The 13,776-nt window shown below is 43.1% G+C and overlaps 1 protein-coding gene across 1 annotated transcript; it reads left to right on the top strand.

Moving 5' to 3' along the window:
* Positions 1 to 3,321: 3,321 nt before the first annotated feature.
* Positions 3,322 to 9,621, top strand: RFK (riboflavin kinase). Its single transcript, XM_003782961.3, has 4 exons — positions 3,322 to 3,717; positions 4,579 to 4,730; positions 8,220 to 8,322; positions 9,101 to 9,621. The coding sequence occupies exons 1-4, from the start codon at positions 3,615 to 3,617 to the stop codon at positions 9,229 to 9,231; spliced, it is 489 nt and encodes a 162-aa protein (XP_003783009.1). The 5' UTR covers positions 3,322 to 3,614; the 3' UTR covers positions 9,232 to 9,621.
* Positions 9,622 to 13,776: the final 4,155 nt, after the last annotated feature.

Below are 13,776 nucleotides of genomic sequence, written 5' to 3'. Positions count from 1 at the left end.
GAGCCAGTCTTCATTTCTTTATGAAGGGTCCTGTGCCATGTACAACTTGTATTAAGTATATTTGCATGCTTTTCTGTTATTGATCTATCTTACGTCAATTTAATTCTCAGGTCCCACCCAAAAGTTACTATTGGCCAATTTGTTGTTTTCATACATTATCTCATTTAATTCCCATGATACTATTAATAATCCCTTTATTATCATTATATTCTTATGTTATTATATTTTTCAGACAGAGTCTTACTCTGTTGCCCATGCTTGACTGCCATGGCATCAGCCTAGCTCATAGCAACCTCAAATTCTTGGAGTCAAGGGATCTTCCTGCCTGAGCCTCCCAAATAGCTGGGACTACAGGCCCTGCCACAACATCTGGCTAATATCCCCATATTATTGATAAGGAGATTGAGATTTAGGTCAAGTACTTTGCCCAAAGTCATCCAGCTATTAAATGAGACAAGGCCTGTATTTAAACGTTGGTTTATGGCTCGGCGCCTGTGGCTCGAGTGGCTAAGGTGCTAGCCACATACATCTGGGCTGGCAGGTTTGAATTCAGCCCGGACCTGCCAAACAACAATGACGGCTGAAACCAAAAAATAGCCAGGCATTGGGGCAGGCGCCTGTAGTCCCAGCAAATTGGGAGGCAGAGGCAGAAGAATCACTTGAGCCCAGAAGTTGGAGGTTGCTGTGAGCTGTGATGCCGCAGCACTCTAACCAGGGTGACAGCTTGAGGCTCTGTCTCAAAAATAAATAAATAAAATAAAATAAAAAACTTTGGTTTATCTATCTCTAGTGATTGTGCCCTTAACCACTAAACCATATAAAAATGCTTTTCCACAAAATCTAATCAATCTCCAGCCTTCAAAGCACTTTGTAATGACTTCTATTGGCGTATTTACAGTATGCCTTATTATCAGGCCTACTACACCTGTCTACCTGTCTCCCTCTCTACAATGGGCACTTCATCTTAGTCACCTGTATTCCCCAAGAACCTTACACTGTGCTTGCCACATTACTGAGCTCTTTAATTTATTCTTTCTTCATATATTGATGGAGCATTTGCTATGGACTAGGTACCACGTTAGTGTTCGGGAAATGCCCGTAGCTCAATGGTTAGGGCACCAGCCAGGGCGGGTTCGAACCTGGCCAGGGCCCGCTAAAACAACAATTACAACAATAAGGGTGGGGCGCAGTGGTTCACGCCTGTAATCCCAGCACTGGGGAGGCTGAGGTGGGTGGACTGCCTGAGCTTACAGGTTCGAGACAATAACAACAACAACAACAACAACAACAAATAACCAGGTGTTGTGGCAGGCGTCTGTTGTCCCTGCTACTTGGGAGGCTGAGGCAAGAGAATCGCTTAAGCTCAAGAGCTAGAGGTTGCTGTGAGCTGTGATGCTACAGCACTCTACTGAGGGCAACATAGTGACTGTCTTAAAAAACAAACAAACAAACAAAACAGTTTTGCCAACAAAGCCCTCTTTATACCAATACAGGGAGAACCTAACTTTATCAGCAGGCATTAGCAGAATTAAATACATGTCAAGTAGAGGCAAAGATGACTGCAGTCTGTATAAAATTTTGTACAAATTTATAAAGAAAAATAGAAGAGGCCAGATGTGGTGGCTCAAACCTATAATCCTAGCACTCTGGGAGGCTGAGGTGGGTGGACTGCTTGAGCTCAGGAGTTGGAGACCAGCCTGAACAAGAGCAAGACCAGGTTTCTAAAAATAGCTGGCCTTCTGGCAGGCGCGTGTAAGTCCAGTTACTGGGGAAGCTGGGTCAAGAGGATCACTTGAGCCAGAGTTTGGGGTTGCTGTGAAGTATGATGCAGTGGCACTCTACCCAGGAAAACAAAGTGAGACTCCATCTCAAAAATAAGATAAAATAACATAAATTAAAAAGAAAACTAGAAGAGACTGTGTAAAGCAGTGGTTCTTAACCTGTGGGTTGTGACCCCTTTGGGGGTCAAACCACCCTTTTACAGAGGTCGCCTAAGACCATCCTGCATATCAGATATTTACATTACGATTCATGACAGTAGCAAAATTACAGTTATGAAGTAGCAATGAAAATAATGTTATGGTTGGAATTGACCACACCACGAGAAACTGTATTAAAGGGTTACCACATTAGGAAGGTTGAGAACCACTGGTGTGAAGTTCTTTCTCCTTGAGAGGTAAGAGGATGCACCTTGTTATAACCTTGCATCATGCAAATCTTGCCAGTGACCCTCAACCCTCAAAATATTTTCTGAAGTTAAGTGTTTACCATTCTAAGAATCAGAGGCCTCTATTTGCATTGCAGTAGAGGTAAAGCCTTTCATTAGGTTTCTTACATTTCCAAGACTACTAAGGAGCGGAGGCCGGCAGACATCCACTTTCCTTGTCAAAGAAAAGTTCCCTTACAGATGGACCTGCTGCCCTGGAGCTTATCACATTCTAATATAACTTCAGTGGTTTGGGAGGAGGGCCTCTTCCTGCCGGGAGGTCAGGAGAAACCTCTATAAAGACTTGATCTTTGGACTGCGTCTGTGGCTCAGTGGGTAGCCATACACCCTCACCCTCAGCCCTATACACCGAGGATGGCAGGTTCGAACCCGGCCCCGGGCAAACAGCAACAAAAAAAATAGCTGGGCGTTGTGGTGGGCGCATGTAGTCCCAGCTACTTGGGAGGCTGGGGCAAGAGAATCGCCTAAGCCCAAGAACTGGAGGTTGCTGTGAGCTGTGACGCTACAGCACTCTACCGATGGTAGAAAAAAAAAAAAGACTTGATCTTTGAGCTGGAATTTTACAGCTTTAATAACTGCGTAAAGGCCGGGCGTGGTGGCTCACTTCTGTATTCCTCCTAATCGTGGAGGCTGAGGCAGGAGATCACTCGAACGCAGGAGTTTGAGGTTTCTGTAGCCTGAGGCCACAGCACTCTAGCCTGGGGAACAGAGTGACATTTTGCCAAAAAAAAAAAAAAAAAAAAAAGTGCTTAACCTAAGGGAATAATTGGCAACTGAAGATCTGCCCAGGGGTTACCAAGGAGCTAGAGAACGTCTCGCTTTGGCAACATCAGAATCGTTATGAAAAGGAGAATGGGGGAAAAAAACCCTTGAGAACTACTCAGGAACGGCGCTTTGCGGCTCTCAGGCTGAAAACCCCTTTTCACTACAATACTCGCCGCTGGGGTGGAAAGGAACACCGGCCCGAAGGCCAGCCTTCCGGACAGCGGCTGGGGGCGGAGCCACGCGGGGCGGGGCGGGGCTACGGAAGCCGAGCGGGCGCGGGCGGTTCGTCGGAGGAAGTGTGGGCGCCAACCGGTCGCCCCGGGGCAGGTTTGGTTCCTCGGCGCAGTCGGGCCGCCCCCCGCCCATTCCCCGCCCACACCCGCAATTACTTCTGCTGTTGCCTCTGCTCGCCGGCCGGAGACGCAGCCTCTGAGTTCCTGCGTGGCTTCTGTTGGGTCAGCGGCGTGAGGGACCCTCCGCGGCGTGTCATCGGCGCCTTCTGGGCCCTGGTGCGCCCGCCCGGCCGGCCGGCAGCGCTCACGCCGGAGTCTCCCGGCTGGTCCGGGGTCCGGGCACCGCCTCAACGGCGGCTCCGCCGGACTCGCGGACCGGGCCGCAGCCCATGCCCTGGGCGGACGGCGTCATGAGGCACCTGCCGTATTTCTGCCGGGGCCAAGTGGTGCGGGGCTTCGGCCGGGGCTCCAAGCAGCTGGGCATCCCCACAGGTGAGAGCGGGGCGGCCGGTGTTGCCCTCGGTCGGGTTTCGTGCCGGGGACTGAGTTGTCTTGCTGCCGGACTTGGGATCGGGTCTTGGGGTCTGTGGGCCGGCTCGCAGGGGTGACGCCCCCTCTTTCGCCTCCACCCGCCGGACCTTTGGTCTGGTTGAAGGCTCTCGTATCTGCCCCTAGCTGGAACCTCAGGGAGGACTGGAATTGAGGGATGGTGATGGCCGGAGGGCAGATGAGTCTCGAGATCTTTCTTTGACGCTTCCTTGTCAAGCTAAGATTTTGTTGGCCGAGCAAGGCGCTCAGCTCGCCCTTTAGAGACGTAACGTGGGCCAGATTGGCTGAATTCTCTTAAGCTGATTCTTAAGGTGGTATATATATATCTGTATGACGACTCAAGTATTTGAATGAGAGCCAGCAGCTTTTGTCAACATTAGTTTTAGTGATCAAGACCTGTTTAATTCATCCTTACATGTCAGGACTGACTTTTAGTCTTTAAAAGTCAAAATTTTTTCATGTGATTTGGAACCTTCTTAGGAAAGAGCAGTTCTTAACAACGTTTATCTGTAGTTGTACCTGTTTTCTTTTTTTTTTTTTCCCTCTCTTGCGCCCCCTACCCTAGAAGTGTTTTTTTGGAGAGCTTTATGCACTTACCTTGTCCTTTATTCCTAACTTTCCTAACTTATCCACACAAAGAGGAGAAAGAAATCCAAGCCAGAAAATGGAAGGATAAAATTGATAATTATATGCAAGGCCCTAGGATTCTTGTGAATGTAATGGTTAGATTAACCTTACATATGATTGTTACAAATATTTAATATGAAATTCCTAACACTCAAAATATTTACTTCTGTTATTTAGCTAACTTTCCTGAACAAGTAGTAGATAATCTCCCAGCTGATGTATCCACTGGCATTTATTATGGGTGGGCCAGTGTTGGAAGTGGAGATGTCCATAAGATGGTGGTGAGCATAGGCTGGAACCCATACTACAAGAATACAAAAAAGTCCATGGTAAGTATTGTGGATTGCACTGTAACTGACAGTGGGATGACGATTTAGAGTAATACATAGTATTAGATAGTACTATCTAAATAGAGTTAAACAATGGTAATCACAACATAATTCAAATACTAAAATTTTTGGCAGCATACTTGAAGGATTTAAAAATGAATTATTATTTACTGTTTACATGGAATAGCTATCCTTTTACTTTTGACCTACTTGTGTCTTTGGATCTAAAGTTAGTCTCTTATAGACAATGTGTAATTGGATTTTATGTATGAACAAAATTATTTATTTTTTTTACAGACAGAGTCTCACTTTGTCTTCCTTGGTAGAGTGCTGTGGCATCACAGCTCACAGCCTCAGCCTCCTGAGTAGCTGGGACTACAGGTGCGCGCCACAATACCTGGCTTTTTTTTTGTTGCAGTTTGGCCAGGGCTGGGTTTGAATCCCCCACCCTCGGTATATGGGGCTGGCACCCTACTCACTGAGCCACAGGTGCTGCCCCCCCCCCAAAAAAAAAATATATATATTTTTTTTTTTGAGACAGTCTCACTTTGTCCCCCTGGGTACAGTGCCTTGGTGTCATAGCTCACAGCAACCTCAAACTCTTGGGCTCAAGTGATCTCTTGCCTCAGCCTCCGGGGTAGCTGGGACTATAGCCACCATACTTACATCTGGCTATTTTTAGAGATGAGATCTTGCTCTTGCTCAGGCTGGTCTCAAACTTGCTCAGGCTGAGCTTAAGCATTCCACCCAACCCACCTTGACATCCCAGAGTTCTAGGATTATAGGCGTGAGCCACCTTGACCTTGCCTGGCCTGAATTTTCTTTCCTTCTTTCTTTCTTTTTTTTTTTTTGAGACGGAGCCTCACTATGTAGCTCACAGCAACCTCAAACTCTTGGGCTTAAGCAGTTCTCTTGCTTCAGCCTCTCAAGTAGCTGGGAAGTCAGGCGCCTGCCACAACGACCAGCTATTTTTCTGTTGCAGTTGTCATTGTTTTAGCTGCCCCGGGCCAGGGTTCGAATTTGCCACCCTTGGTGCATGTGGCTGGCTCTGTAACCACTGTGCTACAGGCATGGAGCCCAATTATCTTTTTAAATCCATTCTGCCAGTCCCTGCCTTTTGATGGGAACATTTAATCAATTTGCATTTAAAGCAGTTATGGATAAAGAAGCACTTCTGCTAGTTTGCTATTTGTTTTCTATGTGCCTTATAACAACTATGTCTCTCATTTCCTCCATTACTGCCTTTTGTATTTAGTTGGTATTTTTGTAATGACACTTACTTTAATTCCCTTCTCATTTCCTTCTGTGTCATTTCTTTTTTTTCTTTTTCTTTTTTTTTTGATAAGTCTTACTGTGATGCCCTGGGTAGAGTTCACTGGTGGTATGATAGCTCATAGCAACCTCAGACTCTTGGGCTCAAATGATCTCTTACCTCAGCTTCTCCAGTAGCTGGTATTACAGGCATAATGCCCCAGCTAGTTTTATTTTTCTTTCCCCCATATTTAATAGAGATGGGGTCTTGCTCTTGGTCAGGTTGGTCTTGAACTTTTTATTTTTTTTTTGAGACAATCTAACTTTGTTGCCCCCATTAAAGATCTGTGGCATTGTAGCTTACAGCAACCTCAGACTCTTGGGCTCAAGTGATTCTCTTGTATCAGCCTCGCAAGTAGCTGAGACTACAGGTACCCCCATCACAACGCCTGGCTATCTTTAGAGACAGGGTTTCGCTGTAGCTCAAGCTGGTCTCAAACTTGTGTGCTTGGGTGATCCACCCTCCTGCCTCCCAGAGTTGCTGGGATTATAGGTGTGAGCCACTGTGCCCAGCCTTGGTCTTGAACTCTTTTTTTTTTTTTTTTCTTTTGTTTTTGAGGCAGTCTCAAGCTATCCTCCTGGGTAGAATGCAGTGGTATCACAGCTCACAGCAAATTCCAAACTCTTGGGCTTAAGCGATTCTCTTGCCTCAGTCTCCCAAGTAGCTGGGACTACAAGTGCTTGCCACAAAGCCCGGCTATTTTTTTTGGATGTAGTTGTCATTGTTGTTTGGCAGGCCTGGGTTGGATTTAAACCTGCTGGCTCCAGTGTATGTGGCTGGCGCTCTAGCCACTGAGGTACAGGCACTGACCCTGGTCTTGAACTCTTGAGTTTAAGTAATCTAACCATCTCGGTCTCCCAGAGTGCTATCATTATAGGCCACAGTGCCTGGCCCCTTTTATGTATTTTCTACAGATATTTTCTTTGTGGCTACTGTTGGCTTCCTGAAATCAAAGTCTATTGAAGTTTATACCAACTTTAAGTAGCATATAGAACTCAACAAATTCCTTTCTTTTTTTTTTTGAGAGAGTCTCACCTCATTGTTCTCAGATGTTCTGGCATCATAGCTCACAGCAATTTCAAACTCTTGGGCTCAAGCTATCCTCTTGCCTCAGCCTCCCAAGTAGCTAGGACTACAGGTGCCTACCACAACACCACCCGGCTATTTTTACAGATGGGATCTGGCTCTTGTTCAGGCTGGTCTTGAACTCATGAGCTGAAGCAGTTCACCTGCTTTGGCCTCCCAGAGTGCTAGGATTATAGGCATGAGCCACCATGCCCAGCCTCAAGTTCCCTTTTTTTTTTTTTTTTATAGAGACCGTCTCATTTTATTGCCCTCTGTAGTTTGCGTCACGCAGCTCACAGCAACCTCCAACTCCTGGGCTTAGGCGATTCTCTTGCCTCAGCCTCCTGAGTAGCTGGGACTACAGGCACCTACCACAATGCCCGGCTATTTTTTTGTTGCAGTTTGGCCAGGGCCAGGTTTGAACCTGCTACCCTCTGTATATGGGGCCGGAGCCCTGCCCACTGAGCCGCAGGCGCTGCCCTCAAATTCCCTTTTTAAAAATAAATTACAAATACTTTTCTGTTGAATGAGGAAAGAAAAGGGGAGGGAAAACTGTCTTGTGACTATCTTACCTTTATTAGCTAATCAGGTAATAAAAACATTACTGGGGCATCTCCTCCCTCCTGCTCTATTTTGCTGTACATGCCTCGTTCCCATTTGTCACATCACTTACTCTTTGGAAGCTGCATGGCCTTCCTGCCCCCATAGCAGTCAGGTCAGTCCTGAGCTCTGCCTTACTCTAAGAGGTTCCCATACTCTGTGTGTCAGAGACAGACAACGTGGATCCCAACCCACATTAGAACTAGTTGGTTAGGTAGTAAAATCTTTTATTTAATTCTTGCTCTATCTCTCTATCTTTACCCAATTTTTTTTCCCTCCTGAGACTCTTACTTCCTTTAATACATGTCAGGTTTTTTTAAATTAACAGCAAATCATTCCAGATTTGTGGTATAATATCTACTACCTCACTCAGTTACATTTACATGTAAGGGTGTGTAGAAAGAGAAGTGATGGGCGAATTAAGTTAGCCCACCATAAACATGAAGATAATATTTCACATTACAGGTACTCTCTAATGTGATGGTAATCTTTTTAACGTTTCTTGGCTGTAGGAAACTCATATCATGCACACCTTTAAAGAAGACTTCTATGGGGAAATTCTCAATGTGGCTATTGTTGGCTACCTCAGACCAGAAAAGAACTTTGATTCTTTAGGTAAGTTCCCATTTTGGTTATCTTACATATTACTGCTGCTAACCACAACTCCTTACTTCTGCTGCTACCACTGATGATAAAGATGGCAGGAGAGATGATATTAGAGCGTTTAATATTTGCCAGGCACTGTTTTAAGCATCTTACATGAATTTAATTCCTTTTATGCCCTATAATAACCATGTGAGGGACTATTTGATATATTTTGCAGGTAAAATTTCTTTTATTAAAGAATAGGGTGGCGCCTGTAGTTCAGTGAGTAGGGCGCCAGCCACATACACTGGGGTTGGTGGGTTTGAACCCAGCCTGGGCCTGCTAAAACAACGACAACTTCAACAACAAAAAAGTAGCTGGGCGTTGTGGCAGGCACCTGTAGTCCCAGCTATTTGGGAGGCTGAGGCAAGAGAATTGCTTAAGCCCAAGAGTCTGAGGTTGCTGTGAGCTGTGACTCCATAGCACTGTACCCGGGGCAACAGCTTGAGACTCTGTTTCAAAAAAAAAAAGAAAAGTGAATATTTGTTTCTTCCATTTGATATTTACAATGTACATTTTTTGCATGTAACTTTCTATAAAATGTTATAATATTAGGGAGATCTTTCATGTACCTTTGACTTTTATTTAAGCTTGGAAGAATGGATGAAACAAACATTAATTGGACATCTACCCTATCCCAAAAATATTGGCAGCCAGTGAGTTTTTAGGAAAGGTGGAACAAAGGAGTAGTACGAAGTATGTTAGCAGTTTTTTTTAATCACCTTTACCTGGTTTATTGTCTCTGCAGAGTCACTTATTTCAGCAATTCAAGGTGATATTGAAGAAGCTAAGAAACGATTAGATCTACCAGAACACTTGAAACTCAAAGAAGACAGTTTCTTCCGGGTTCCTAAAGGCAAAATAATGAATGGCCACTGATGAAATATCATCTTACTTATTCATTCACTGATTTCTAATATTTCACTGTTTATAACTGTCAGTGTCTCATCTTAGTTGTATTTTAAAAATCCTTTTCCTTCCACTGTCATTAGTTTCAGCAGTACAATGTAGTTAGCATATTGTGCTTCACCTATTAAATTAAGCCCATCATGTAATAGCACTACAAAGATTCATTTAAAAATCAAGATTTTTTTTTATGTACTATGTTGATTAAAATGTACCATGGAAAAGGTATTAAGTGTCTTATGATGGAAATGTAGATGATACAAGTATGGATAAAAAGGCAAGCTACTAGTTTGAGATTAGAACTGTAATTTTCATAGTAAAATACCAGCATGTGTGTACTTGTATAGCATATACTGCTAAGCAGAGAAAGGTTATACAAGTAAATACAGTACATTGAACTTGCTGGGCACAGTGGCTCATGCCTGTAATCCTGGTACTCTGGAAGGCTGAGGCAGGAGGATCATTTAGGCTCAGAAATTCAAAACCAGCCTGAGCAAAAGGAAGACGTTGTCTTTACTAAAAATAGAATAATTAGCCAGACATGGAACCGTGTCATGAACTTAGTCCTAGCTACTAGGGAGGCTGAAGCAAGAGGATCACTTGAGCCTAGGATTTTGAGGTTGCTGTGAGCTATGATGATGCTATTGCACTCTGCCTGGTGTGAAGAGCAAGCCTGTGTCTTAAGAAAAAAAATGTAAATAGGTGAAACAAAAGTTTGATAGTTTATTGTAAACTTAAGGGAAAAATTCATATTTTTGATATTTTATGCATTAATTTATTATGCATTAATTTATTATAAATGTGAAATTTCATTTTGGTCATTTTCTTTGAAGTTATCATTGTACCATTTTAATTTTTCTACAGAGCTGCCTCAATTCTAAGTGGTCTAGATTTCCTCTGCCTTATTATTATTATTTTTTTTGTATATTAAGATAGTAAAATAATGTTTTGTTTTGTTTTTTTTTAAATCTATAGGTCTCATTTTTTGTGTTGGATCACACTTTTTTTGGAGACACATTTCATTATGTTCCATGGCATCACAACTCACAGCAACCTCTAAACTCTTGGGCTTAAGTGATTCTCTTGCCTCAGCCTCCCAAGTAGCTGGGACTACAGGCGCCCGCCACAGTGCCTGGCTGTTTTGTTGGTGGTGGTGTTGCAGTTGTCATTGTTGCCATAGCTGACCTTGGCCAGTTTTAAACCCAGCAGCTTCCGTATATGTGACAGGTGCTACGGGCACCAAGCCATGGATAACACCTTTTAAGAGTAGATATTTTTGTGCCTCAGCATTTTTCTTGACTTTGGCTAATTTTTCCTTTGAACAATCATCAGCATCAGTTTATTCCTTTTAGAATATCCTTCTGTGCTGGACACTAGTGCATGCCTGTAGTCCCAGCAGCTTGGAGGCTGGGAAAGAAGGATCTCTTGAGCCCAGGAGTTTGAGGCCAGCTTGGGCAAAACAATATGACCCCCTCCTTAAAAAAGAATTAGTTTTTAAAATTAAAAGCCAGAATATCCTATTTAAAAGAGACTGCATCTGCCTATTCTATCTTGTACCTTCATTGTGTTAGCAGTGGTTATGTGAATGTATGTGTTGCATCTTTAGACAAAAAACAAGTCAGGCACAATCTCTCATACCTGTAATCCCAAGTGTTCAGGAGGTTGTGGTCTGAGGCTCACCTGAGGACAGGAGTTTGAGATCAGCAATATAGCAAGACCCCATCTCTGAAAAAATTTTAAAAACAAACTAACTTCATCCTTAGGTTTCCTCAAGGTTTATGTGAACATGTAGTTGTTAGTTTATATGTACCAGTTTCTTTTCTTTTTGCAGTTTTTGGCTGGGGTCAGGTTTGAACCCACCACCTCCAGCATATGGGGCCAGCGTCCTACACCTTTGAGCCACAGGTGCTGCCCTATATGTACTGGTTTCTTAACACAAAATTCTCTTACCCCTAGTAAAACTAACAGCCAATAAAACTGTAAAATAGAAACTTATTTTTAGGTTCCAGGGCAAATCTAAACTGTCATAGTTGTGTATGCATGATGTAATTTAATGCTAGTCTAAAGGGTGCTTATAGCTTGAGAGAAAGATATGTATAGAGTTTTAGTTAAATAATATGGATTTTTATTCCCATTATGATTTTTGTCCACTTTAGTCTTTTTGTCTATATTGATAGAAAGTTGGAAGCTTGGATATTTAGGAATTTTAAGATTACATATCACTTTGGCCCCCTCAAACAGTACATTGTATTGGTCACTTAAGCAATAGATAGTTGGGAGGTGAGGGGTAAGGGTATATAGAAGGCAATTTTATAGATACTTCATTATAAATAATTTCCCCTTTATCTATATAAATGAGTTAGGTCCAATTTTATTTTATTTTTTGGGACAGTCTTACTTTGTCACCCTCAGTGGAGTGCCGAGGCATTATAGCTCATAGCAACCTTCAACTCTTGGATTCAAGTGATCCTCTTGCCTCAGCCTCCCAAGTAGCTGGGACTACAGGTGCCCGCCACAACATCCAGTTATTTTTAGAGATGGTGTCTTAAATTCCTGAGATCAAACAGTCCACTGGCCTTGGTCTCTCAAGTGTGCTAGGATTATAGGTGAGTCATAGCACCTGGCCTTAGTTCTAATTTTAATTAAAATATAAGGTATAGAGAGAAACATCTAAAGCTGTTGGAGAAGAGGAAAGCGTGTAAATTCAGTTTGGTTGTATTTTACTTTTTGGTGTATGAATTTATGGTAAACAATGATAGTCTGTGGCTTTCATTTCTTTATAAGAATGCTTGAAATATAATTTTTACTGTTAGAAATCCTATACTTGAAGGAAGCCTCAATTATCAGTGGCTTTATGAAGCAACATTAAAAACAAACGGAAAATGTAAAAATACTTGTTTTGTCTGACTAATTGGCTGCTCATTATGTTCTGTTTCAGTGTCTGAAAAAATTTTGCTATTTTATTATCCTCCTTACATTTTCTGAAATAGCACTTGCTTTTGAGAATTAGTGCGTTATTTAGGGGTTAGTTAATTGTGTCTACATTCTTCAAAGTTTTATATTATGTTGTTATTGTAAGTTACAGTGGTACCATTCTGAATGTTTTCAGGCCTTGAAATAAATCCTAAATATTTTTTTCTTTCCCTGTGTCAGCTTCAATCTTTTGTTTCTAATTTATTGGCTGATTGTTACTCTGAAATGAGTTGAGGGCCAAGCATTGTGGCTGATACCTATAATCTTAGTACTTTGGAAGGAGGAGGAGGTAGGAGGATGGCTTGAGGCCAGGAGGTCAAGATAACCTGAGCAATACAGTGAAATTCGGTGTCTTTACAAAAAAAAAAGTTAGGCTGGGTGAGGTGGCCCACACCTGTAATCTTAGCACTCTGGGAGGCCAGTGCAGTTGGATTGCTTGAGCTCAGGAATTCAAGACCAGCCAGAACAACAGCCAGACCCTGTCTCTACTAAAGATAGAGAATTAACCAGGTGTTGTGGCAGGTGCCTATAGTCCAGCTACTTGGGAGGCAGAGGCAAGAAAATCACTTGAGCCCAAGAGTTTGAGGTTGCTGTGAGTTAAGTGCCTTGCCCTCAAGAACCCATTTTCTGTGCCTGCAGACAGTTAGGTTTATTTGGAGAGCATTCATAGGGCATCAGTACTCAAGTCTCATTTTCTGAGAGTGAGGGTTCCCATTGTATTAGCTACAAGCAACAGAGCAGTATAAGGTCTGGGTTCTCCAAAACAGAGTTCTATAACCTTCATGCCTTTTGCCACCAACCTCATAAAGCCATTACTTAGAACTCATTTGCCTTTCTCTGTTGCATGCCAGTACTCATTCACCACTCATCTCCAGAACTTTCATCTTCCTTAACTATGGAGGCTTACAAGATTGCAGTTAGGGCTGACCGTGTTATGCAGTGGTGATTTGGGAGACAGATGTAAGCTGACATTTGCCCTGAATTAGTGAGGGCAGGTTTGCTTTCCTGATAAAACTGCTAGCATTTTTCTGTTCTCTTACCTGGAAAATGACATGAAGCTAACAGAATCAATCTAGCTTTCAGAAATTTGGCGGAGAAGCAAATACATCTTGCCAAGAGAGGTGCCATCATAATCAGGCCTATAGTCCCAGCTGCTCTGAGATAAGAAGATTGTTTGAGCGCAGGGGTTCCAGGGGAGCTTGGGCAACATAGTGAGACACTGTCTCATCATTAACAAAAGATAGCAGAAACAAACTGTAGAAAAAGCTCTATAAATAATGATAAAGGGATTATCAGACACAGAATTAAAAATGACTTTAATATGTGTAAAGAAGGCTCAGCGCCTGTGGCTCAAGCGGCTAAGGCACGAGCCACATACAACTAAGGTGGCGGGTTCTAATCCCCAGCCCGGCCCTGCCAAACAACAATGATGGCTGCAACCAAAAAATGGCCGGGCGTTGTGGTGGGCGCCTGTAGCCCCAGCTACTTGGGAGGCTGAGGCAGTAGACTCGCTTGAGCCCAGGAGTTGGAGGTTGCTGTGAGCGT

Source organism: Otolemur garnettii, unplaced genomic scaffold (assembly GCF_000181295.1).
Source record: "Otolemur garnettii isolate 467f Iridium unplaced genomic scaffold, OtoGar3 scaffold00006, whole genome shotgun sequence".
NCBI classification, from domain to species: Eukaryota; Metazoa; Chordata; class Mammalia; order Primates; family Galagidae; genus Otolemur; species Otolemur garnettii.
Note: the sequence above shows the minus strand (reverse complement) of the source record. Positions and strands in the feature narration are given on the sequence as shown.